At 45.0% G+C, this 23331-nt stretch overlaps 2 protein-coding genes and 1 non-coding gene across 3 annotated transcripts; 2 read left to right on the plus strand and 1 right to left on the minus strand.

Annotated features, from left to right (window-relative positions):
• The first annotated feature begins 429 nt into the window (after positions 1-429).
• Positions 430-503, plus strand: TRNAT-AGU. The gene has a single exon. It is a non-coding gene; the product is annotated as a tRNA-Thr (tRNA).
• Positions 504-3460: 2957 nt separating this feature from the next.
• Positions 3461-4172, minus strand: LOC122000585 (ethylene-responsive transcription factor ERF020-like). The gene has a single exon (XM_042554955.1). It carries the CDS (start codon positions 4126-4128, stop codon positions 3658-3660), a length of 471 nt encoding a protein of 156 aa, XP_042410889.1. The 5' UTR covers positions 4129-4172; the 3' UTR covers positions 3461-3657.
• Positions 4173-10394: 6222 nt separating this feature from the next.
• LOC121999809 (premnaspirodiene oxygenase-like) lies at positions 10395-12028 on the plus strand. Its single transcript, XM_042554441.1, has 2 exons — positions 10395-11279; positions 11372-12028. Exons 1-2 carry the CDS (start codon positions 10395-10397, stop codon positions 12026-12028), a joined length of 1542 nt encoding a protein of 513 aa, XP_042410375.1.
• The last annotated feature ends 11303 nt before the right edge of the window (positions 12029-23331 follow it).

A 23331-nucleotide genomic window follows, 5' to 3' on the forward strand; every position in this document is an offset into this window, starting at 1 on the left:
GTAAAATTCCTTTGTGATTATTTTAAATGATGGTATTGTTATCCAAATAATTGTTTTATTGTTTATTTGCCTCAATTATTTTTTAAACTTAGAAGACATAAATTTCTTTAATGTTTTGAAGCTAAATCAGAAAAACTGATTTTTTTTAAATATTGTTTTTTTAATGACAAAAAAATTGAAGAAGCATGTAAATTAAATTGCAATAAAATAAAACTTAGCTATTGAATTTTGAGTAATATATTTGCTTATTATTTAGTTACAATCTTATAGGTTAAATTTTATTTTAAAAAATATAACATGTCAAAGTAAGTTTTTATATTGCAAATCGTTGCAATAATAATTATATATATATATATTTCGAGTTTGATGTAATTTAGGAAATACTAAATAGTTATTAATAAATAACTAAAATTTAAGACCTTATCAAATGCTTTCATAGCTCAGTTGGTTAGAGCACCCGTTTAGTAAGCGGGAGGTCCTGAGTTCAACTCTCAGTGAAAGCAATTATTTTGTGGCTTAATTATTTTTTTATAAATATATTTGTATGCAATTAGAATACCCAATTCCGCTTAAATAATTTATTGTATTATTTAGTGCTCGTATCAACCAATCGTGCAACGACAAACCCTCAACAAATCAATCAAGCACTCGCATTTTCGGATTAGTTCTAAAAATAATAATAAAAAACAAAAGTATATTCATCTAACATTCAATTAAAATCACTTTTTGGTTGGTGCCACCTCATATACATCATTTTATCCTCTTTTTTTTATCAAAGTTTATTTCGAGAAGACTTATATATCTTTCATCTACTAAATTGAAAAACAAACAATTTCTCTGCAACAAAAGCACTTTTTGATACAGAATGAAAATACAACTTGAATTTGTCTCAAAGTGTAGAATAAACACAAACTACAGAGATAAACAAAGAATACAAAAAGATTCACCAGATGTGTGTATATGATATATGTACATGGAAGAAGATCATCTCTCTCTATCTATCTTTTGAGCTTTGCAGTCCTGTTCTTCACATAAAACTTGTCCAATGCACGCAAATTCCCCTATATCATTCCCTAAGGGTGTGTTTGGTTGGGGGTTATCAAGGATAACCTTGGTAGGTTATCAACGATAACCTTGTTTAGTTTAAGTAATCAGTAATTCCCGGTAATACAACATTACCGCCACGTCAGCAATCAGGGAATATAACCCGGAATCAGAAAACCTTGGAAAGCTTAGGTTTTTCACGATTCCGGGGTTATCAATCTTTTTCTTTCAAAATTGTCCTCCGAATACTCCGCCCTTCTTCACGCTCGACGATCGCGCGGATTTCTCGCCCGAGGCTGACCTCCTGCCGCCCTCTCTGGTGTCCCCCGCCGCCACGATCTGCGACGGGAACTTCGGGTGGTTGACGGCATCGGGGAACCCCTGCGTCTCCAAGCACAGCCCCACGTGCTGCTCGACGTGCTCGTAAACCGCCCCTCCCTTCCCCTTCACCCCTCTCAAGAAGTTCCCCGTGTAGAACTGCACCCCCGGCTGATCCACCCACAACTCCATCCTCCTCCCCCGGTTAAGAAGAGGACATGGCGAAAGAAGATCTGCAGAGGGCAAACATGCAGATTCTGCAACGTGTTTGCGTAAGGAGGGAGACAAGAGCAGCCTGTTAGGATGAGTGGAAGCACGGTGACACCCCCTCTCTCAACGTCTTCTTTCTTTTCCTCTCTCTCACACACACAGCTTGGAGCTTGCAATGGATAGCAACCACACCCTGTCACTTTTGGCTGGACTTTTTCCACATTTGCAGCTTGCTGCTCTGTTCTCTCTCTCTTTCTCTCTGTTGCCTTCCCTTATCCCCCTTTCATCTTGCCGAGTGGAGACTTTTACTGGATTCTTCAACTGCGCGAAGCCTTTTGCGAGCTTGTTGGATTGCTCCCCTCATTTGCTCAGCGTTTGATGGAGTGGAGCAGCTCCAAGGTGCCGTATTGGGACATGGCGGAGCTGGAGCAGGGGGCGGAGCTCAACGTGGGCGTTTTGGCGGGTCCGAGCTTTGTTTTGGGGAGCCAGAGCGGCGGGTTGATGGATTGCTCGGTCGATCTGAGGCTGGGTGGGTTGGGTGAGTTCGGGCCGCCGGAGAGGTGGCTTCCCGTACCCGCATCGACCGCGGCGGCGGCGGCGACCGTTCCGTCAAGGAGAGCAGGTGAGGGAAGCAATGCCGGCGCCTCGTGCTTAGTCGACGGGTGCAAATCCGACCTCAGCAACTCCCGTGAATATCACCGGCGGCACAAGGTCTGCGAGGTCCATTCCAAGACGTCGATGGTGATGGTGGGTGGCCAGAAGCACAGTAACCTGAGGAAGAATCAATTTTTTAATCAAATATTTAAATTTATTTAAATTATATTTTAAAATATATATATACTTATTTTAAATTTTAAAAATTAAAAATAAATTATATTTATTTATTACATATATTATCAACTTATTAATTAATAATAATAATTTAATTTTAAAATTTAATTAAATATTAAATTAAACAAAGGGTAATATAGTAAATATCAAATTAGATTATAGCATAACCTACGTTCAACCAAATAACATTGGGGTTATGTTTTATTCTCGATAACCTTGGTTATGTGATTACTTAGTAATCACATAATTAAGATTATACACGATAACTTAAACCAAACGCACCCTAATGATTTTATCCAATTGCGAAACCGATACGCTTTCTCATAGCTTGGAAACACATTGAAAGCCATTGCACACTGCCAACCAGATCGAGAACAAGACCAAGCAAAAGATGATGTCCACAGAGACAATAAGCTTCACATGTCTCCACAATTTGTACCCGATCATCTCCCTACTTGAGCTCAAATTCGCTTGCTCCATTGGCATATCGATCATCAGCATACCATCTTTGAGCAAAGGCTGGTTCGTCAAAGGCGAAGTATAATTCCCCGCCTCCTAGCGCCATTTCGAAGACCTCAACGACGACCTCTCCTCCGCGTGCGACTGCAAATCCAATTGGCATTCTCCACCCAATTCGGGTACTCGTTTTGCCGTTGGACAAACAGCATCGGACCCACATAGCCAGACATCGTTTAAAGAACAAAAATTGTGGCAAATTTTATTAATTTTAAAATGATAAAACATAGTATTTTAAAAAGGCAAAATAGATATTTTTATTTAAATACACACTTTTTTTTAAGACATTGTAAAGAATATATATATATATATATATTTAAATAGGAAAATAATGAAAATAAAATTTGTCAATAGAATAAGAAGTAGAATAAAATGCCTAGTTAAGAAATTTTATCCATTTATTTATTCACTAAAATAAAACTTAATAATGATAATTAAAAATAATAATAAATTAAATAATTATATTTTTGTAGTTATTTCAATCCAAACTTGTTTTGAGTATTCCTTCTTGAATTTGAATTCTATTGTAATGGCAATTGTCGCCCCTAGCTACCTAAGATCTTTATCGAGCTCAGGTCTAACAAAACGAACACTGTGTTAGTTTGTCGAATCGAAATGGCTCGACTCATTCGCCATCACTACTTCCATTCCATGCCGGATATAAAATAGGCTAATTACATGGCAATTATGCCTAATTACTTTGGCTAATAGATAATAAAGTGGCTAATTAAGATTTAATTATTCCCATATTTCCATGTCATCGACGTTTAACTCTTCCAGCATCGCAGCCTCCTCGCTGGTGGCCGCCTCTCCCAAGCTCGTCCTTTGCCGACGCCGGTCATCTCTTTCGTCGCTCTCTGGCGACCGCGACTGCTGCGGGACTCCGACGGCCAACTGCGCGTCGACCATCATCCCGCGGTTGGACGCGGCTCGCTGCACCGACAGCGGCGACAGGGGCGCCCAAGTGTGCTGGGCGACTTGGTCGGGGAAGTTGAGGCGGCGGCCGAGGAGGGAGGAGCTCGGCCCTCGGAAGAAGAAGAGTGCGGTGTCGTGCGCCACTGCTGCGGCTTCCGGCGTCGTGTACGAGCCGAGCCACAGGCGGTCGCCTGTCCCCGGCACACGGATCTCCGACACCCACTTGCCCCATTTCCGGCGGCGCACGCCCTTGTAACTCTTCTCGTCGCGGTGGCCGGCGGCGGCGTTGCTCATCGAATCAACTTTTTCCAGCTGCCTCGCTGAAAAAAAAAATTGGAGGGGAGTGTTTTATACCAGAAAGGGGACGGTTGACATTTAAAATGTCAACTCCGGTGGCTGACATTTTATAACTAACGGGAGATTGACCAGAATCTAACTGTGTTTTGTGGCTTTTGGCACCTTAGACTAGCAACGAAAGTCAATATTTTCAATGTCAAACCTCGTGAGTCAAATGCATTCGGTGGTCAACTATTATTATAAAAGGAGAGGTTAAAAAGGAAGATTTTGAAATAAGGGGCATGTTTTGCCGCGTCTACGGAGAAAGTCAAATCTGTTGAGTTGACCTATGGGGTCAAACGGAAGGATAATCACATTTCGAATTGACCGTTGGTTAGACTGCGACAACATGTCGGCACCTTTAGTTTTATTATTAATTATTAATTATTTAAAAATATATATATATTTCTGGACTGCATGATCTTTTTGCTGACGTGTCGGGTATGAAACATTACTCGAGAATCATCAAATACCTAAACCAAAGAAGATTTTTGTTGATAACCTTGGATGGATAACCAAGATTATCAAAAATAATCCCGAACCAAAAACATTCTTAAAAGTTGATTGAACCTTAACACTCGCTAAGCTACGTCAGGCGATGAACCATCAAAGCGGCCTAATCAAGCCGAAGAGGAACTACTCGATGTTCTACTCGATCTCAAAGAGAACGGAACCCTAGAAATCTCAATCACATTCGGCAGCATCAAAGCTACGATTTTGGGGAAAATTTTCCAACCGAATCTGATTTAGAGTTTAGGGCATCTTAACCGGAGGACGAAGCCAACGTCGGCGATCATGGAACAGACGACACCGGAACCCTAACGCGACGGCGAAGGCACAGGGTGGAAGTGCCAGAGGCGATGCAGGGGAATGAACACTAGGGATTTCGAGCAAGTCGCTTGTGAACTCCATTATGGATTTATTTTATTTCAATTTAATTTAGGTATCCTGGCCTAACTAATCTCGAATCGAAAAATAAAAAAAAATAATGTGAAAAAAAATTATATTTAGTCAACTCAATAAATTTTTAAATATCACGATGACTATTATGAAAATAATTAATTTCTTTTATTTGTCCATCACCTTCATCATGCTTTGGCTTTATATTTTTTTAAACATATTATAGTTATTATAATACTATAATAATACTGAAATAAAAATATTTAAAGATGAAACATACATTTAAAAAAAATGATGTTTTAACTTTCTAAAAGTAAATTATTGGTTTTGATGATTCTGATAATTATTTTCGCCTTGAGTGGATCTAGATTTAGACCTAAATCCATGTGATCCACTGGTCTAATCTATTTAGACTAAATAAATCGGTCAAACCTACTTAATCAAAGGTAGAGCAGAATCCCATGCGATGCAAGCTAGACATTAAATTGAATTTTAAAACTATTTTTTATAATTATTATTTATTTTTAATTAGAAATAGAATGATTAGTTAATGTTGTTGGAATTAATTAATTGCTCTCTACAATTAATAAATATAATTGGAAGACGTAGGAAACCACTCCTTAAATTAGATTACGGTGTGATAGTAAAAAAACAGAACGAACTTCTTAAGTACAAAAATTTAAATTTTTAAAAATTTATCCGGACAAATTATTACACTTAGAAATTTTAAAAAAAATACTTTGGTTCATCGGTTATTTACTCTTATAATTGATAAAAAAAAATTTCATAAGATCATATTAATCATCTTTAAAAATAATTGTATCGTATATAGTTTTAATATACTGTCCGCCTTATGCCTCACACCTCGTGCCCACTTAATATAATTTTTTTATATATATTTTGTTTTATATAATTTTTTAGAATTGTCCCTATTTTTAATTTTTTTTAGTGAGACAAGACTCTAATATTTTTAATTAGGTTATAAAAAATTAAGGTGGGATAACTATCCCACCAAAGTTAGACATGACTCCACCCCTACTTGCATGTGTAATATAATACATGAACGCACGTGTGAGTAACATACTATCTTTTATAAAAAAAAAATTAATTTAATTCATTATATTAGATATTAAATTGATAAAAATAAGTACTACACTTAATCTTAGTCAAAAGACTGTACATAAATTAGATAAGAGTTCGTCAGATCCATGCAATAGTTCAATGCTAAGGTGACGCTATGAAGGATAGAGAGGAAGGGGAGGGTGAATATCGCTTCTTAAAACTTGTTCTTTTCTCGTAAAACAAGTATCAAAGCAGCAGAGGAATATAAAACAAGAGACTCAAGTGGTTAGTTGATTTAGACCCTATGTCGACTCATACTCCAAGACTCTCTATCCTTGATCATATCGTTAGACAATTCACTATAATTCTTCTTTTCGAAACATTTAAAAAGAAGCAATTTATACAATGAAATATGAAATATGAAATATAGTAACAACCTACTATCTTACTTGAAACTAAGTCCAAAGCAAGCTAAATAAATATATACCTAACTAATAAGAAATGATGAGGATCATCGGTACTTTATCAGAGCAGTAGGTTGCTTCAAGATGTGTTGTAGAGCAATAACACGAACAGAGACTTTGTACAAAAATGAATTGAAAACGTCATTACTGTTTCAGACCTTGAGCTCCCTTTTTATAACCATGGTTCAGTCGACCGAACCTCCTATTGGTCGATTGAACCCTGTGCCTTTCTTCTTTACTGAGATCCGATTTTCGTGCATTCATGATCTTTAACAGTTTGGTTGACTGATAACCTTATTCGGTCAACCGAATAATAAATTAAACTTTTCCTATTCGTCGAGATTCACATTTAATTCATCATTAATGAAGTGATAATTCGGTTGACCGATTCCCTGGTTTGGTCGATCGATCAGCGCGACTTCCTTCTTTATTTCGACTTGATCTGATCTGCGCTCCATGCCATCATCAAGGTTCAGTCGACTGATATGCTGGTTCGATCGATCAATTTGGCTTTGACCGAACTTTGTTTTGTTCTGCTTTGGTCTGAGTTAACTTGGTTCTGTCTCAGTTGACCTATCAGGCCGGTTCCTGCAAAATAGAATTAAACAGAATATCCTTGCAAAATAAAGTTAGGACAATAATATATGAATAGTAAGATGCATGAGTAGTATTTGATAGTACAACTATCTTGATCTCAACTTGGAAACATTCCCGATTTTTTCAACTGGATCGGCGATCTAGAGTTTGTTCTCTTTTGGAACACAACCTCACCATCGCTCCTCTCCAGCTGCTTACCTCAATTTACTTGCCAAATATTTGGTCCTCCAGACATGTTTGGACTTTCTTTGCTCAGTGTCTGATCGTCTAATCCACTAAAACATTTTTTACAACAATACATTAGCCAGCAACAATAATAGTAATATACAATACAATGGTAAAACTAAACTTAGATTTACCAAATCCGTTGGTCGATCGACCGCGCGTAATCGATTGGAAATCATCTGATCAACCTTACTTGAAGCTCACTCCTCTGTTACCTAAGGTTACCTCACTCTAAAATTTTCACTCACAATAACCTAGAGTTACCTTCCTCTAGGGTTTTCTCCACCTGGCTTCACTCACCAAGACTTAGCATTGGATCGGTCAATCAGGGATTCGATATCAGGTCCTCCAGACTTATCAAATTCTTCTACTTGGCTTCCACGATCTACCGAGATTTTTCTTGCCTAGCCGCAATTAGGATTTCCCTTGTCTAACCACAGTTAAGACTAGTCACTTGGTCGACTTCTCACCCTTGCATAGCCACGACTAGGACTTCCTTTGATCAAGCTCTATTAAATATATTTGTCCGACATTAAAACCTTGGAGATCGATTGCATAAATACACTTGAGAATCCCATTAGTAAGATATTGTAATAGAATCTCCCTTATAAAAATTTAATTTAATATCATACTTGATCTTAGCAAAAAACTAAAAGAAGTTTAATTTGCATTTTAGCATTGCCGACCCAATGTATTTATAAAAGTTTCTTGGCTCGCAGTGTTGTCAATTCTAAGATGTGGGACTATAGAACTCTAAATTTTTAATTAATTAATAAGAAAAATTCTTAATAATATGACACAGCTGAGTCTCAAACTCTAGATGATGCATTTGTTTAAATTACTAATAAATCTTAGAATTATTTTCGATATGAATAATAAAATAGATATTAACGTGCTTTCATTTTGAGTTTCATCAAAGTTAATTAGTAAAGAGGAGAATATATATATATATATATATATATATATATATATAACGCACATTCGCGCACTGTGTGCATCGCGCTAGGATATCAACATTTTTTTTCCTTTTTTATTTTTTTAATTTGGAATTAAAAAATAATTAAAATATTTTAAAAAATTTTATTACTAGGATTCATGCTGCCCAATTGGGTTATAATTTGTAAGCTATTTTTTTTTTAAAAAAAATTACCTCTAGGTTCAGATTTTCCAATTGGATTATAGTATTTAGTAAAAAGAAAAATTAAAAATGAAATAAATTTAAGTATTTATGGAGTATTGTAATGTGTTTAGGGGATATATTTATGGATTAAGTATTTATATATAAGGAAATATTGATTTTTTTAAAATTCAAAATCGAAATAATAGATATCGTATATTATTATTTATTATTATTATTTTTTAAAAATTATGAATTAAAAAAATTAATTAAAATATTTGTTAAGATTTTATTTTAGGGTTCATGCATCCCAATTGAGTTATAATTTTTTTTTTTTTAAGATTTTACCTTTAAAATTCAGCATCCCAATTGTGTTATAATATTTAGTAAAAAGAAAATTTTAAAATAAAATAAATTTAAATATTTATGAAATATTATAATATATTTAGAAGATATATTATATATTATATATTAAGGATTTATATATAGAAATATTAATTTTTTAAGTTAAATTATAAAAAAAATAATTAGAAGAATATGATATGCTGCGCGCAGTCTCACGACTATATATATATATATATATATATATATATATATATAGATCGTCGTATATATAATTCATTCCACTAGCATGCCTAAGTATGGTTTATACCTATAATTAATATGGTTTTTAAAAATATTTTAAGGTTTTTTGAAATTATTATTTTTTATCTTTCAAACTGTAGACAACAATTTATTCTTCTGTATATAATTACTTTAACGGTTTAGATTCAGATCATAAATTAACTAATTATTATAAATTCAATAAGCAATTTTAGGAAAATTAACTAAATTGTAGATGGAAAATAATAAACAGATTTATATTTAAATTAATCGGGAACTTTTAAGTGAATTCTGATTGTTTTTTGAATTTCATAATCAAATATTTTGATGTAATAATTATTACCACTACAATTAAATAATGACAAATTTGTATTTTTTTAAGACGACGGACTCGATTTTTAAAAAGTTTTCTCATTATCTCCAAAGTTTTCGATCACAACTTGTTGTATTTTATTATCGATGAATGGATCACATTTTCCTTTAATAAATGAGGATGATTTACATCACAATCTTGTTTTTTAATTTAATTTCCATTTAATTAACTTCCAATGCAGTTTACAACTCAACCTACAGCTCTGCTCTGCTATGCTCTGATTTGATCTCGGCCATGGCAGATCTCCCGACTTGTACGTTTAATTTCTAACCTGTATTCTTGGTTGACACATCTCGATATGTACGTTTTAATCTCCATTATGTATCGTAAGACTATAAATCTTAACTTGTATCTTTGGTTGATACATCCCGACCTGTACGCTTTAGTATCCATTCTGTGCCGCAAGACTATAAGTCCTGATCTGTATCCTTGGTTGACACATCTCGATCTGTACGCTTCAGTCTCCATTCTGTGTCACAAGACTATAAGTCCTGACCTGTATCTTTAGTTCCGAGTTTCTACTCAATATGTAGGCTTAATCTCGGATTAGCACTTGTGCTTAACCAGGATCCTCTTATAACCCGACCCTTCGATTTCCACTTAGGCCATTATTGACCTCCTTGTAGGTCAGACTATTGACGACCACATAGGTGTGACTTTTGACTGTCCGTGAGCTTAATTTCTGACCGCTATGCGAACTTTACTTTTGATCATCCCAAAAACTTGACTTTTAACCATGTCATCTCCTTGACTTCGATCATGCACCGTATCAATGATGATTTACCTCACTACTTTATTTAAAAAATTTAATGTCTATTTAATTAACTTCCAATGCAGTTTACGAACTCAACCTACAGCTCTGCTCTGATCGCGCCTCTCGGCCATGGCGGATCTCCACCTCACTCCTCTCTTCCTTCTCCTCCTCACCTTCTTCTTCTTCATTGCCGGACTGCGGAAGCTTTTCCGCAACTCCGGCAAAGGCCGCCTCCCGCCAGGGCCATCGAAGCTCCCCATCATCGGTAGCCTCCACCTCCTCCGCAATGGCCTCCTCCACCGCACCCTGCGCGACCTCGCCGGCGTCCACGGCCCCCTCATGCTCGTCCGCCTCGGCCAAGTCGACCTCGCCGTCGCGTCCTCCCCTGAGGCCGCAATGCAGATCACCAAGACCCACGACCTCAACTTCGCCTACCGCCCTCAGCTCCTCTCCCCTTCGATCCTCTGCTACGGCTGCACAGACATCGGCTTCGCCCCCTACGGCGGCTACTGGCGCCAGATCCGCAAGATCTGCGCCACCGAGCTCTTCAACGCCAATCGCGTCAAGTCCTTCTTCGCCATCCGCGCGGAGGAGCTCGCCAAGCTGCTGCGCGTCGCGGCGGCGGCGGCGGAAGAGGGCCGGCCGCTGAACGTGAACCACGAGCTGACGACGCTGTCGAACAACGTCGTCTCCCGCGCCTCCTTCGGCTTCAAATGCCCCGAGCAGGACTCGCTCATTGCCATCATAAAGGACGTCATGATGCTCGCCTCCGGCTTCTGCGTCGGCGATCTTTTCCCGTCGCTGAAGCTGGTGGACTTGATCTCCGGCCTCGCCTCCAAGCTGAAGAAGCTTCACCGCAAAGCCGACGAGATTCTTGACGCGGCCATCGAAGAGCACCAAAAGAACCAGAGCGAAGGCGATGAGAAAGATCTCCTGGACATTCTGTTGCTCCTTAAAGACGATGGAACCATGGAGATCCCAATCACATTCGACAACATCAAAGCTGTGATTTTGGTGAGTAAATTCAACAAAAAAATCAATCTTTCGAAGAAATTTTGGGGAAATTTCTAATCTTCCGCGGGGGGAAACAAATCATGTATGTTTAGGACATCTTCACCGGAGGAACAGAGACCTCATCGACAGTCGTGGAGTGGACGATGTCAGAGCTGATGAGGAACCCCGAGGTGATGGCGAAGGCCCAAGCAGAAGTGCGAGAAGTGATGCGGAGGAGACCAAGGGGTCTCGTCGACGAGGAAGTCGTCGGCGAGCTCCATTACCTGAAGCTGGTGATCAAAGAGAGCCTGCGACTGCACCCGCCTCTGCCTCTCCTCGTGCCGAGGGAGGCTAAGGAGACGTGTCGGGTGCTGGACTACGATCTGCCGGCGGGAACGAGGGTGGTGATCAACGCGTGGGCGCTGGGGAGGGACCCGCGCTACTGGGGCGACGACGCCGAGCAGTTCCGGCCGGAGAGGTTCGAGGGCACCGCGTTTGACTTCCGAGGGAACCACCTGGAGTACTTGCCTTTCGGCGCCGGGAGGAGGATATGCCCCGGCATAGCGTTCGGGATGGCGACGGTGGATCTGGCGTTGGCACAGATGCTGTTCTACTTCGACTGGGAGCTACCGAGAAGAGCAGGGGCGACGTCGCCGCCGGAAGAACTGAACATGGAGGAGCTATTCGGATCGAGCGTGGTGAGGAAGGAGGAGCTCCGCCTAGTGCCGGTGCTTCGATATCCCTTACCGCCTAGAGAATTAATGCAATAATTTTGTCTAATTCTACTCTTTTATCTTCTTCCTAATTTCTCTTGTTCGTCGATCTCCTCTTAGTTTGCATTCATCTTCTTTTGTATCGTTGGATCTCCTCTTATATATCAAATATTGTGTGCAACGTGCTACTAAAATTAGATTTCTTTTATATTATTACGGAGGTTGGAAATAAGTAATAATTCAAGGTATTTTTTTATTATATTGCTTGTAAATTGATAAAAAAAAATTATATGAGATGGTTTGCACTAAATAATACCTTTTAGTTTGTTTTTTATTTTTCAAATTATCATCTTACTAAATCAAATTAATTTGTTGGTTGAAGATATTTCCATATTATATTAGAATAATACGATTGAGTTTTTTTAATAATATTTTTATATTAATTTTATTAGTATCGTTCTTTATCCACTTGCAGTCGTACATTCATCCGACGTTCTGTTGGTTGATTTTAAGCGGGTCCCACAAAAATAGAATAAAAAAAAGAGGAAGGAATGAAATCGAATATTTCAGCTTCCTTCGTTACCTCCTCGTCTCTTTCGCCATGTGGGAACTCCTCCTCACTCTCGATCCTTTCCTCCAACGCCTCAATCTCATCCCCGATCGATCCCTTCCTTCCCCAAATCCTCATTTCTAGCCCGATAACGCTCATCTTCTGATAGCGTCGGTTGCTGACGAAATGATGCTGGAACGTAGCTCGGAAGTCCTTGAAACTACGTATTGAGCCGTCCGGTGGTCTTCAGAACCCGCGCTACGTCGAGTCAAAGAGAGTAGTGAGAAAGACTCGGCACTTCACCCCATCTGTGTACTGGTGCAATGTGGTCGCATTATCAAACTTATCCAGATAATCATCTGGATCGATTGTTCCATTGTATTTCCCAATCGCTAGTAGAGTATAATGTCGGGATAGAGGGTCACTCGATCGCCTGAGAGAACTGCAGATTGATCCGTTCAGGGGAGGCGTGACTTCTGGGCGCCTTTCCTTGTTGCGCATCCCGAACGGGAGTGTCGTCCGAAGATGACTCCTTCTCTTAGTTCGCCTAAGCTATTTCTGAGGGGGTTTGAAACAAGGCGCGATGAAACGTGATGGGCACGGGCGGCGCTTCCTGCTTGTCGGTCGGACCTCTATTCTGCCCCCATATGGAAACGGGTTCCGGTCGGTCCTCCAGTCCCGCTCGCCCTCTTGCTGCCGACGTCGCTGGCTGTTGTACTAGTCGATTGACTAGTACCTGCTGTTGCTGCTGCTCAAATATCTTCGTCGCTCGGGATTGCACAAGCATGTCGAGCTCCTCTTTGGTGAGCGTCATGGTGGTGAGTCGTCCAGCGTCCTTCATCTTCTCAACTCGGATGCAGGTTAAGTTCTCATAGACGACGTCAAATATGATCCTGTCCGAAAGTCGATGAGATGGGAAGCTGGGGATGTGACGCTCCCGCTGACCTCTTGTAGACTCCGCTCGAACCTACAACACAGATTACGTTAGTGTCGAGCTAAGGAAGAGGTCCCCGACGTTAGCCTTCCAACGCTCAAGTCAGTCACCGACGATGAAGTAGAAGGCGGAGCAAAAATGAACGATAGCGAAAACAGTGTCTATCGCCTATTGCCTCCACCAATGCTTGGTCCCCCCTTTATATAGAGCTCCTGTAGCGCGCATGCACACTCTCCAAGAAGAGCATGCTTCCCAAAGTTTTTCCTGAAAAGACTTGTCAGTAAAGTGTCCCCGATACAGTACCTTAACGGGTCGAGCATATCTCTGAAGTGATAGTAGAAGCTTTCACCATACGATCTTCTGGATGTCGATGGACATCAGAGGGAGTGTACTGCTAGGCTGAGTGGGTTGGCCGCTCGCCTGAAATCTCGCTACCCTCGTATCCCGTCTGCTCGGTCGTAACTCTGTTGTTCGTGCGTCTCGTCCGCTCGACTGTAACTCCGCTATTTGTGCATCTCGTCCGCTCGGTCAAAGATCCACTCTGCCAATGCGAGCCCTGTTGCCTCCTGAGCGGGATAGCAACTCGACCGAAATTTCGCTCCAATGCCGAGGCATGTTGCCTGGCCAAGCGGGGTAGCCTCTCGACCGAAGTTCCGCTCTTCCAATGAGAAGGCCTGCTGCCTGGCCGAGCAAGGTAGCCGCTCATCCGAAGTTCCACTCTGCCAATGCCGAGCCGATTGGTCGTTGGACAACTCCCCGTGTCGAAGGCGGGATCAGACCGGGACCTTCTCCCCCCAGTCGGGGCATACTCGCCAAACCGCCTGAAGCTATCTACGCGTTGACTGCCTTAACTTTGACCTCCACCGTGACCATTATCCTCCACGGGGTGGGACCCCCTCATCATCGCATCACTTAGTAAAATCTTTCAAATACATAACAACTAAACCAGAACAAGAACAACAAAATGAGACATTCTAATCCTCCACTTCTTCCTCCTAATCCTCCAATTCTTCTACTGTATTCACTCGCCAAATGCAGATTTATGCTCCTTCATCTCGGCGCCATCTTCCATCCCCAACTGAGAAGCAAGCAATAGATCAATTAGATTCATGTTACGATAGCAAAATATTATAAGAGAATGGACAAAGCGATTATGATTGTCTTTTGTATTAATTTTTGGATAGTTTGATTGTTTGTATGTTATCAGCATGTTGTATTTGTGAGTATGCTATATGGATTGTGATTTATGTGTTGATTGTGTTTGTGATGTTGTGACGAATTTTATTGATATGAAAATTATATACAGAATACGTTCTAAATAAAAAGGGGACTTTTAAAATTTTTATTAAAATTTACCGACGTAATTATGATTCCGTCGGTGATTTCCGACGACAGTCACCATTTTGTCGTAAAAATATCGAATCTGTACAGTCATTTTTCGATGCAATACTGACTAAATTTACGATTCAGTCTGTAATTACCGATGGGTTCGTAAATTCAGTCGGCAAATACCGACGGAAATATTGGCTCTGTCGGTAATACCGACTGAATCGTGTGATCCGGCGGTAAGAATGGGGGACCCACTTCCTGAAGGGTCTCAGCTTGAGGACAGATGGAGGGCTGACTAAGCGGTTAATGGCCGCGCCGAGCAGCTGAGTAGGTCCGAGCGGAACCAAAGATAACCCAGCCATGGGCCGAGCGGGGCGTCTGCCCGGCTGGAACCGAGGGGCCGAGCAGGTTGTCCGTTCGGCCAGGATAAGGGCGAGGATACAAAGAATAGCCGAGCGGCCTATTCGTTCGGCTCGAGATATGGGATGTCAGAAGAGGCATATCTAATGATTATGCCGTACACAGGATTTCACGATAGAAGATCTTGCCGTCACATCATGGAGAGGTTGATACAGTAGCGGTATGGCCTCATGGATACCATTCTGACAGACCCATACCTGGGCATGGTCGAAAGCAGGAGATTGCTTCGATTGGCGCGCCCAGGCTTCTTGAAGAGGTCTATATAAGGTCTCCATTTCTTCACCGGAGGTACGCGAGTCTTCATTCTACAGCCACTTTCTTCATCCATTCCTCGCTTGACTTGAGCGTCGGAGGGCCGTCGCTGGGACACCCCCCTGGCTCGGTTTTGTTGCAGGTTCGCCGGAGCACTCGAGGATCCAGCAGGGAGCGCCACGTCCCCAGCGTTCGTTGACCCCTGGTTCGGACAGGATCAATTTGGCGCCGTCTGTGGGAACGCACCTGTATCCGAAAGGGAACAATGGACGAGGCTGGACGACAACACACGGTGACGCTTTCGACGGAAGAACTCGACGCTCTGGTCGAGATGAGGGCCGCCAAACTTGTGGAGTTAAAACAAAAAGCATCAGCCGAGCGGCCTGAGCAACAAGCAACATCTGCATCGGGTGGCCGAGCGGACGCACCTCAAGCCACCGTTGCATTTCATCGGGCCTTATTCCGCACCCCTGAAGCCGGGCCAGCTCGGAGAGATAGAGGATCTTCTTCCGACGAAATGCCTAGGCGAGACGCCAGAAAGGGGAAAACCCCCCGAGTGGACTCATCTCCCGAGCGGATCAATCGCCAATTTTCGGAGGCTATTCTACGAGACCCTCTGCCTAAACATTACGCGCCCCCGGCGATCGGCGAGTACAATGGAACAACAGATCCGGATGATCATCTGGGTAAGTTTGATAACACAGCTACGCTCCATCAATATACAGATGGAGTAAAGTGCCGAGTCTTTCTTACCACTCTCTCGGGATCGGCTCAACGGTGGTTTCGGAGGCTGCCGGACGGATCCATCACTAGCTTCAAGGACTTCCGAACAGCCTTCCTCCACCACTTCGCCAGCAGTCGGCATTATCAGAAGACAAGCGTCAGCTTGTTCGCCATCAAACAAGAGCCGAGAGAATCACTTCGAGCTTACATCCAGCGATTCAACCAAGTGGCGATGGATATTCCAACGGCCACATCGGAGACGATGATGAATGCCTTCACGCAAGGCCTTGTGGACGGGGACTTTTCCGGTCGCTCATCCAAAAGCCGCCCCGAGATTATGATCATATGCTGCACCGGGCTAATGAATATATCAACGTGGAAGAAGCGCAGGCAGCCAGGAAAAAAGAAACACCAACCGAACGGGCTCCTCATGCCGAGCGGAGACCCTTAGCCGCTCATCAACCGCCGAGAGGACCAAGGGCCGAAGCAACCCGCTCCCCTCGTGTGAGGTCCCATGTACAAGAGGTAGCTGCCACTCGGCCTAAGCCAAAGAAGAGATGGACCCCTATGTTCTGCTCCTTCCACCGGACGGATACGCACAACACGAGGGATTGTCGAAGTCTTCCCTTCGTGGCTAATCCCGTTCCTAGAAATGCCGAACGACGGTCTCCTTCCATCGACAGGAGACCCAGGACCCATGAAGCCGACCGGACTCGCACCGAGAGGCGACATCAACAGACGTCCGATCGGCAGCGATCTCCAATACAGGAGAATCGCTGAGCATCCAGAGAACGGTCCCGACCGGCCACTCGGGAAGAGGAAAATAGGAGCAATACTTCCCGCGGCGAGATCAATGTTATTGCTGGTGGGCCGACCGGAGGAGATTCCAACCGAGCCAGAAACGCAGGCGTCCGGCAGCTCCAGATCCACGCAGTTGGTTGCAGCCAAGAGCGGGCAAGTGGACCGAAAATCACTTTCGGGCCCGGGGACTTAGAAGGGCCACATGACGACGCTCTGCTCATCAAATGGTAATAGCAAATTATACTATTCACCGCATATTTGTTGACACAGGAGTTCGGTCAACATCATATTCAAGAAGGCGTTTGACCAGCAAATTGATCAAGCCGAGCCGCTTCCCATGACAACCCCGCTCTACGGGTTTACTGGCAATCGGACAGATCCGGCTGGCTACCTCGCTGGGAGAGGAGCCGCTCAGGAGGACCAGGACAATAAATTTCGTGGTGGTCGATTCTCCCTCGTCCTACAACGTCATTTTGGGCCGACCGGCGCTCGGCGAATTCCGAGCAGTCGTCTCAACCTTCCACCAGAAGATGAAGTTCCCCGTCGAAGACAAGGTGGGAGAGGTACGGGGAGATCAGTTAGCAGCTCGGCGGTGTTACATAGAGATGATCCGAGCAGAAGCCTGTTCCGCGCGGAAGGCGCCCCGGATCGAGGTGCACGCCATAACCGAGAAACCTCCTGCTTTAATTTATGATGAAAAGGAGGAAGTTCAGATCCATCCAACCCGATCGGAGAACACGACTTTTATCGCCTCTGATCTGGAGGAGGAGCAGAAGGAGGAGCTGATCCAGTGCCTCCAACGAAATCATGATGTATTCATCTGGTCGACACATGAGTTGCCCGGAATTTCCCCGAGCATAGCGCAGCATGAGTTGCATGTCCGACCAGACGCTCGGCCAGTGAAGTAGAGGAAAAGGGATTTTAGTGCCGAGCAGAATGCCATCATCCGAGCGGAAGTAGAGAAACTTCTGGAGGCCGGCCATATACGAGAAGTACAGTTTCCGAGTTGGCTGGCTAACGTAGTATTAGTCTCCAAGCCGGGCGGCAAGTGGAGAGTCTGTATTGATTTTCGGGACTTAAACAAAGCATGCCCCAAAGATTTTTATCCCCTGCCCCGGATAGATCAGCTGGTGGATTCTACAGCCGGCTGCGAATTAATTTGTATGCTTGACGCCTACCAAGGCTATCATCAAGTGCCGCTCGCCCGGGAAGATCAAGAAAAAGTAAGCTTCGTAACGGCCGACGGCACATATTGCTACAATGTGATGCCGTTCGGATTGAAGAATGCCGGGGCCACTTATCAACGCTTGATGAATAAAGTATTCAGAGAGCAGATCGGGTGGAATCTGGAAGTTTATGTGGACGACATTCTTATCAAGTCCGCCCGAGTGGCCGATCTCTTCAAGGACATGGAAGAAACCTTCCGAACGCTTCGCAAATATGGAGTCAAACTAAATCCCCAAAAATGCCTGTTCGGAGCGAAAGGAGGGCGTTTCTTGGGATACATAGTGACCGAGCGGGGAATCGAAGTCAATCCCAGCAAGGTGAAAGCTCTGCAAGACATGCCGCCTCCAAGAAATACAAGGGAAGTGCAGCGGTTGACCGGTCGGATAACTGTTTTGTCCAGATTCATCTCCAAAACCGTCGACCGGAGCCTACCATTCTTCAAGATCCTGCGCAAGGCTACTAAGTTCCAGTGGGATGAAGAATGTGACCGAGCATTCGAAGAATTGAAGATATATCTAAATTCTCTGCCTGTACTTGCCAAGTCGATCGGGGGTGAGTCACTTTATATGTATCTGTTGTCAACTGAACATGCTGTAGGCTCAGCACTTGTGAAGGCGAGCGGCGAAGAGCAACCGGTGTATTTTCTAAGCCACATTTTAAAAGATGCTGAATCTCGTTACACTGGGCTCGAAAAGTTGGCCTTTGCTTTGGTTCTAGCCGCTCGGCGCCTTCGACCATATTTCTTGGCTCACACCATCATCGTCCGGACAAACAGTCCACTAGGAAGAGTGCTGTTGAATCCAGAAGCGTCCGGACGGCTCATCAAGTGGAGGACAGAACTAAGTGAATTTGACATCCAATACCAGCCCCGCTCGGCGATCAAAGCGCAATCCTTGGCTGATTTTGTGACCGAAGTGCAGAGGCCAGAGCCGGAAGCTCTGTGGAGAATATATGTGGATGGGTCTTCCACTCGGCTCGGAAGTGGGATTGGAATATTGCTGCTCTCACCTCAAGAAGAAAAGATGCACCTATCCGTTCGGCTGGACTACAAAGCCACCAACAATGAAGCAGAGTATGAGGCCCTCATAGCCGGACTGTAGGCAGCACGGCATGTAGGACCCGGTCGGGTGACCCTCTATTCGGATTCACAGTTGGCCGCTCAGCAACTTTCTGGCACCTTTGAAATCAACAGCGTTCGGCTTAAGCTCTACGCTGAAGCCTTTGAAAAACTCAAAGCTACTTTCCGAGAGGTCCTTATTCAAAAGATTCCCCGAACTGAGAACCAGGTAGCCGATGACTTGGCCAAACTAGCAAGTTCTATAGTGCCGGTCACCATTCAGCAACCAATTGAAAAAGTACTGCTGGTAGCGCACGTCGACCGGATGGAAAGCCCCACGTTTCCAAGCGACTGGAGGACACCCATCATAGAGTTCCTCCACTCTGGAGCCACACCGGCCGATCGGGATGAAGCCCAGCTGCTCAGGAGGAGGGCCGGTCGGTTCACACTCATCGGTGATCAGCTCTACAAGAAGGCTTTCTCACGTCCGCTGTTGAAATGCGTGAGCTCGGAAGACTCTGCCTACATTCTCCAAGAAGTACATCAAGGATCGTGTGGAGGGCATCCGGGCGGACGATCATTAGCTAAGAAGATCCTGCTAGCTGGATACTTTTGGCCGACCTTACAGATAGACGCCGCTAGGACAGTATTTACATGCCTCTCGTGCCAGAAGTATCACAACTTCTCCCACTGGCCGACGGAGGAGATGAAGGCATCAACCGTCTCATGTCCGTTCGATCAATGGGGAATGGATATCGTGGGTCTATTTCCGATGGCGACCGGGCAGAGGAAATTTTTGCTGGTGGCGGTCGATTATTTCTCCAAGTGGGTGGAAGTCGAGCCACTAGCCAGGATCACCGAACAGATGGTCAAAAAATTCATATGGCAACACATCATCTGTAGGTTCGGTATCCCTCGCCGATTGATTTCCGACAATGGGCGGCAATTCACAGGGAAGGTGCTAGAAGATTGGTGCAAAAGCTACGACATCGAGCAACACTTCACGTCCGTGGCTTACCCCCAAAGCAATGGTCAAGCCGAAGTATCCAACCGGGAAATTCTCCGTATGCTGCGCGCTCGGCTCGACCACGTGGGAGGAAGTTGGCCGGATGAAGTGCCGGGCGTTTTATGGGCCATCCGGACGACTCCTAAGGAAGTCATCTGGTGTACGGCGGCGAAGCAGTCATCCCGGTTGAAGTCGGCGTCGAGTCCGTCCGGGTCCAATGTTACGATGGAAGCAACGCCGAGCGGAGGAACATGGAGCTGGATTTGGTTGATGAGGAGCGGGCCAAGGCAGCCGTACGGCTGATGGCGTACCGTCAACGGATGAAGCAAAACTACAACCGGCGCGTCATTCCCCGATCCTTCCAGGTCGGCGATCTCGTCTGGAAGAAAATCAAGCCGGTCGGCGACGTTGGCAAGCTTGAAGCTCCGTGGGCAGGTCCCTTCAAAATCATCGAAAAGCTCCGCTCAGGCGCGTATTATTTGGAGGACGAGGACGGTCGGCAGCTAGATAGGCCGTGGAGCGCAAATCACCTCCAGCCTTACCGGGCGGGATGAAAGAGAATAAATACAAGGCATCGTCAAGAAAAATCGAAGGCCCCGTACCGTTCGGACGGAGGTAAATTATCCGAGCCAAAATGCTCAATGCGGAAGACCCCGTGTCGTTCGGCCGGGCGTACGATACCCAAGCATCGACACAAAAACCGAAGGCCACGTGCGGGAAGCAAAGTGGTGTAATATGGTGCTAATTGTATATTTTAAAGCTGCGCCGAACGGGAGCGTTAAAATTAGCCTTAACGGCCGTGTAGCCCAGACGTTAAACCGTAGAGCCGCGCCGACCGGCTATAAATATCCGCGCCGACGAGCTCCGTCGTTAAAGATCGAGAGACGAGCCGGCGTCTATAAACCCTCCGAGCGGGAGACCGACGAGCTCCGTCGTTAAACATCGAGAGCCGCGCCGATCGGCTATAAATATCCGCGCCGACGAGCTCCGTCGTTAATGATCGAGAGACGAGCCGGCGTCTATAAACTCTCCGAGCGGGAGACCGACGAGCTCCGTCGTTAAACATCGAGAGCCGCGCCGATCGGCTATAAACATCCGCGCCGACGAGCTCTGTCATTAAAGATCGAGAGACGAGCCGGCGTCTATAAACCCTCCGAGCGGGAGACCGACGAGCTCCGGCGTAAAAGATCGAGAGCCGCGCCGATCGGCTATAAACATCCGCCCCGACGAGCTCCGTCGTTAAAGATCGAGAGACGAGCCGGCGTCTATAAACCCTCCGAGCGGGAGACCGACGAGCACCGTCGTAAAAGATCGGGAGATTGATTAAGGCCGATCGGCCGTCGGTTTGCCAACACTTCGCATTCACTGAAGGCAAACAGTATAGCCAAGCACTAAACGATTTTGAGGAAGCAAGTCAATTGATTAACCCGATCGGTCGTTTAGTAGGAAACAAGGGGAGTCCAACTGATTCTACGAATAAGCAGCAACACACTAAAAGGAGACAATGAAGGACAAACAAAAAATACAAGCAAAGGAACATAAGGAGGCCGAACGGCACGTACAAAATTTTTTTGCATCCGCTGAGCGGAGGAAATACAGAAGGCACTCGAAAGAACTCGCCTCACTCCGGGTCTTCAAAATTAAAAAAAGCGTCCGGGATATCATCAATCATGGCTGCCAGGTCGGAGGAGGAAATATGCATTCCCGTAGGAAGGTGGCCACCCTTCTTCAAATACGCCATGGTGACCTTGACCGCCTCGGCGAAAGTGGAGGAGACGTTGTCGCCGAATTTTGCGCTGAACCGTTCCGAGCGGAGATATTCTTGGCGCGCTGCTGCTAAGTGACTCGGCTCTCCCTCCTTATATTTTTTAAGCACCGCCCGGGAGGCAGTTAAGGAATCTTGGACTGCCTTCAAGTCCATCTCAGCTTTTGTGCGTTCAGCCGAACGGACCTCCCGCTCGGCGTTCAGCTGGGCCTCCAGATCCTTGGATCGCTGATCTAGCGCACGGACATCTACTTTCATCTTGTCCAGATCAGCTATCGCTCGCTTCTTCCGGGCAGTAGCGCGTTTGGCATCCGCTTCGCGCTTCTTGATTTGGCCCTCTAGCCGAGCCACCTCTGTAGACAGGTCGGCGTCCTTCTGTTCGGCCTCGCGGGCTTGTTTCTCCCGCTCGGCCGATGGACCCCCCGACACTTGGAGTTTCTCCAGGAGATCCTCCAGCTCGGCTAGCCGATGGCTAGTGGCGATTTGCTCAGCCCAGCGCTGTAAGGAAAATAATAAAATGAGGAACCGGACAGTAGCATGGCACAGAAAGAAAAATGAATTCACCTGAGTGGCCTGCTGCATGTTGTTATCGCCGAGCTGCTTGGGCGTCATGAGGGCCACTTGAATCTGGGCATCCTCGAAGAGCTTAGCGAGCGGACCCGTCAAGGTTATTTCATGAACGGGGCTGGCGGGCCGATCGGCTGACAGTAAATATTCCTCCGATGGAAATCGAAGGGTAGTCTTGATGGTCGGGTGGCCGGTCGGCGCTTCCTCAGCCGCAGTCGCCTGGCCGGAGGACTCCCCTATGGTAGAGGTTTCGCCCAACCGTCGTAAGCGACGGCGAGTTCGTGGAGGAGAACCAGAGGGCTGTGCGGTGGGCGAGGCCGCTGGAGTCCCGATATGCGACGGCGTGCGATCTGGCGAAGCTACCCCGATCGGCGCCTGTGGTCCGCCCTCTTGGGTCGGCGGAAGGCTGGAGTCTCTGTGACGTTTTCGCCGAACTTCCAGTGGGGGATCCCCGACCTGGGGGACTCCCAGCTCTGCTGGAGCAGAGGAAACGGGATCCGCCTCAACCTCCGTTGAAGCGGCTGAGGTAACTTCTGTTTCAGGGGCGGACTGCGCCCCCCCTCTCCTGTAGCTGCCGGACGGCTGGGGATAAGACCCCGCTCGGCGAGCTCTCTTTTGGTGGCCGCTTCAATTTCCACGGCCTTCAACTTCAGATGAGCGGTAGCTTTGGAGCGCCACATGACTTCAGCTGCAATAGAAGAAATTAAAATCAGTTAGACAAAAAAAGGC

The sequence above is a fragment of the Zingiber officinale genome, chromosome 7A (assembly GCF_018446385.1).
Source record: "Zingiber officinale cultivar Zhangliang chromosome 7A, Zo_v1.1, whole genome shotgun sequence".
NCBI lineage: Eukaryota > Viridiplantae > Streptophyta > Magnoliopsida > Zingiberales > Zingiberaceae > Zingiber > Zingiber officinale.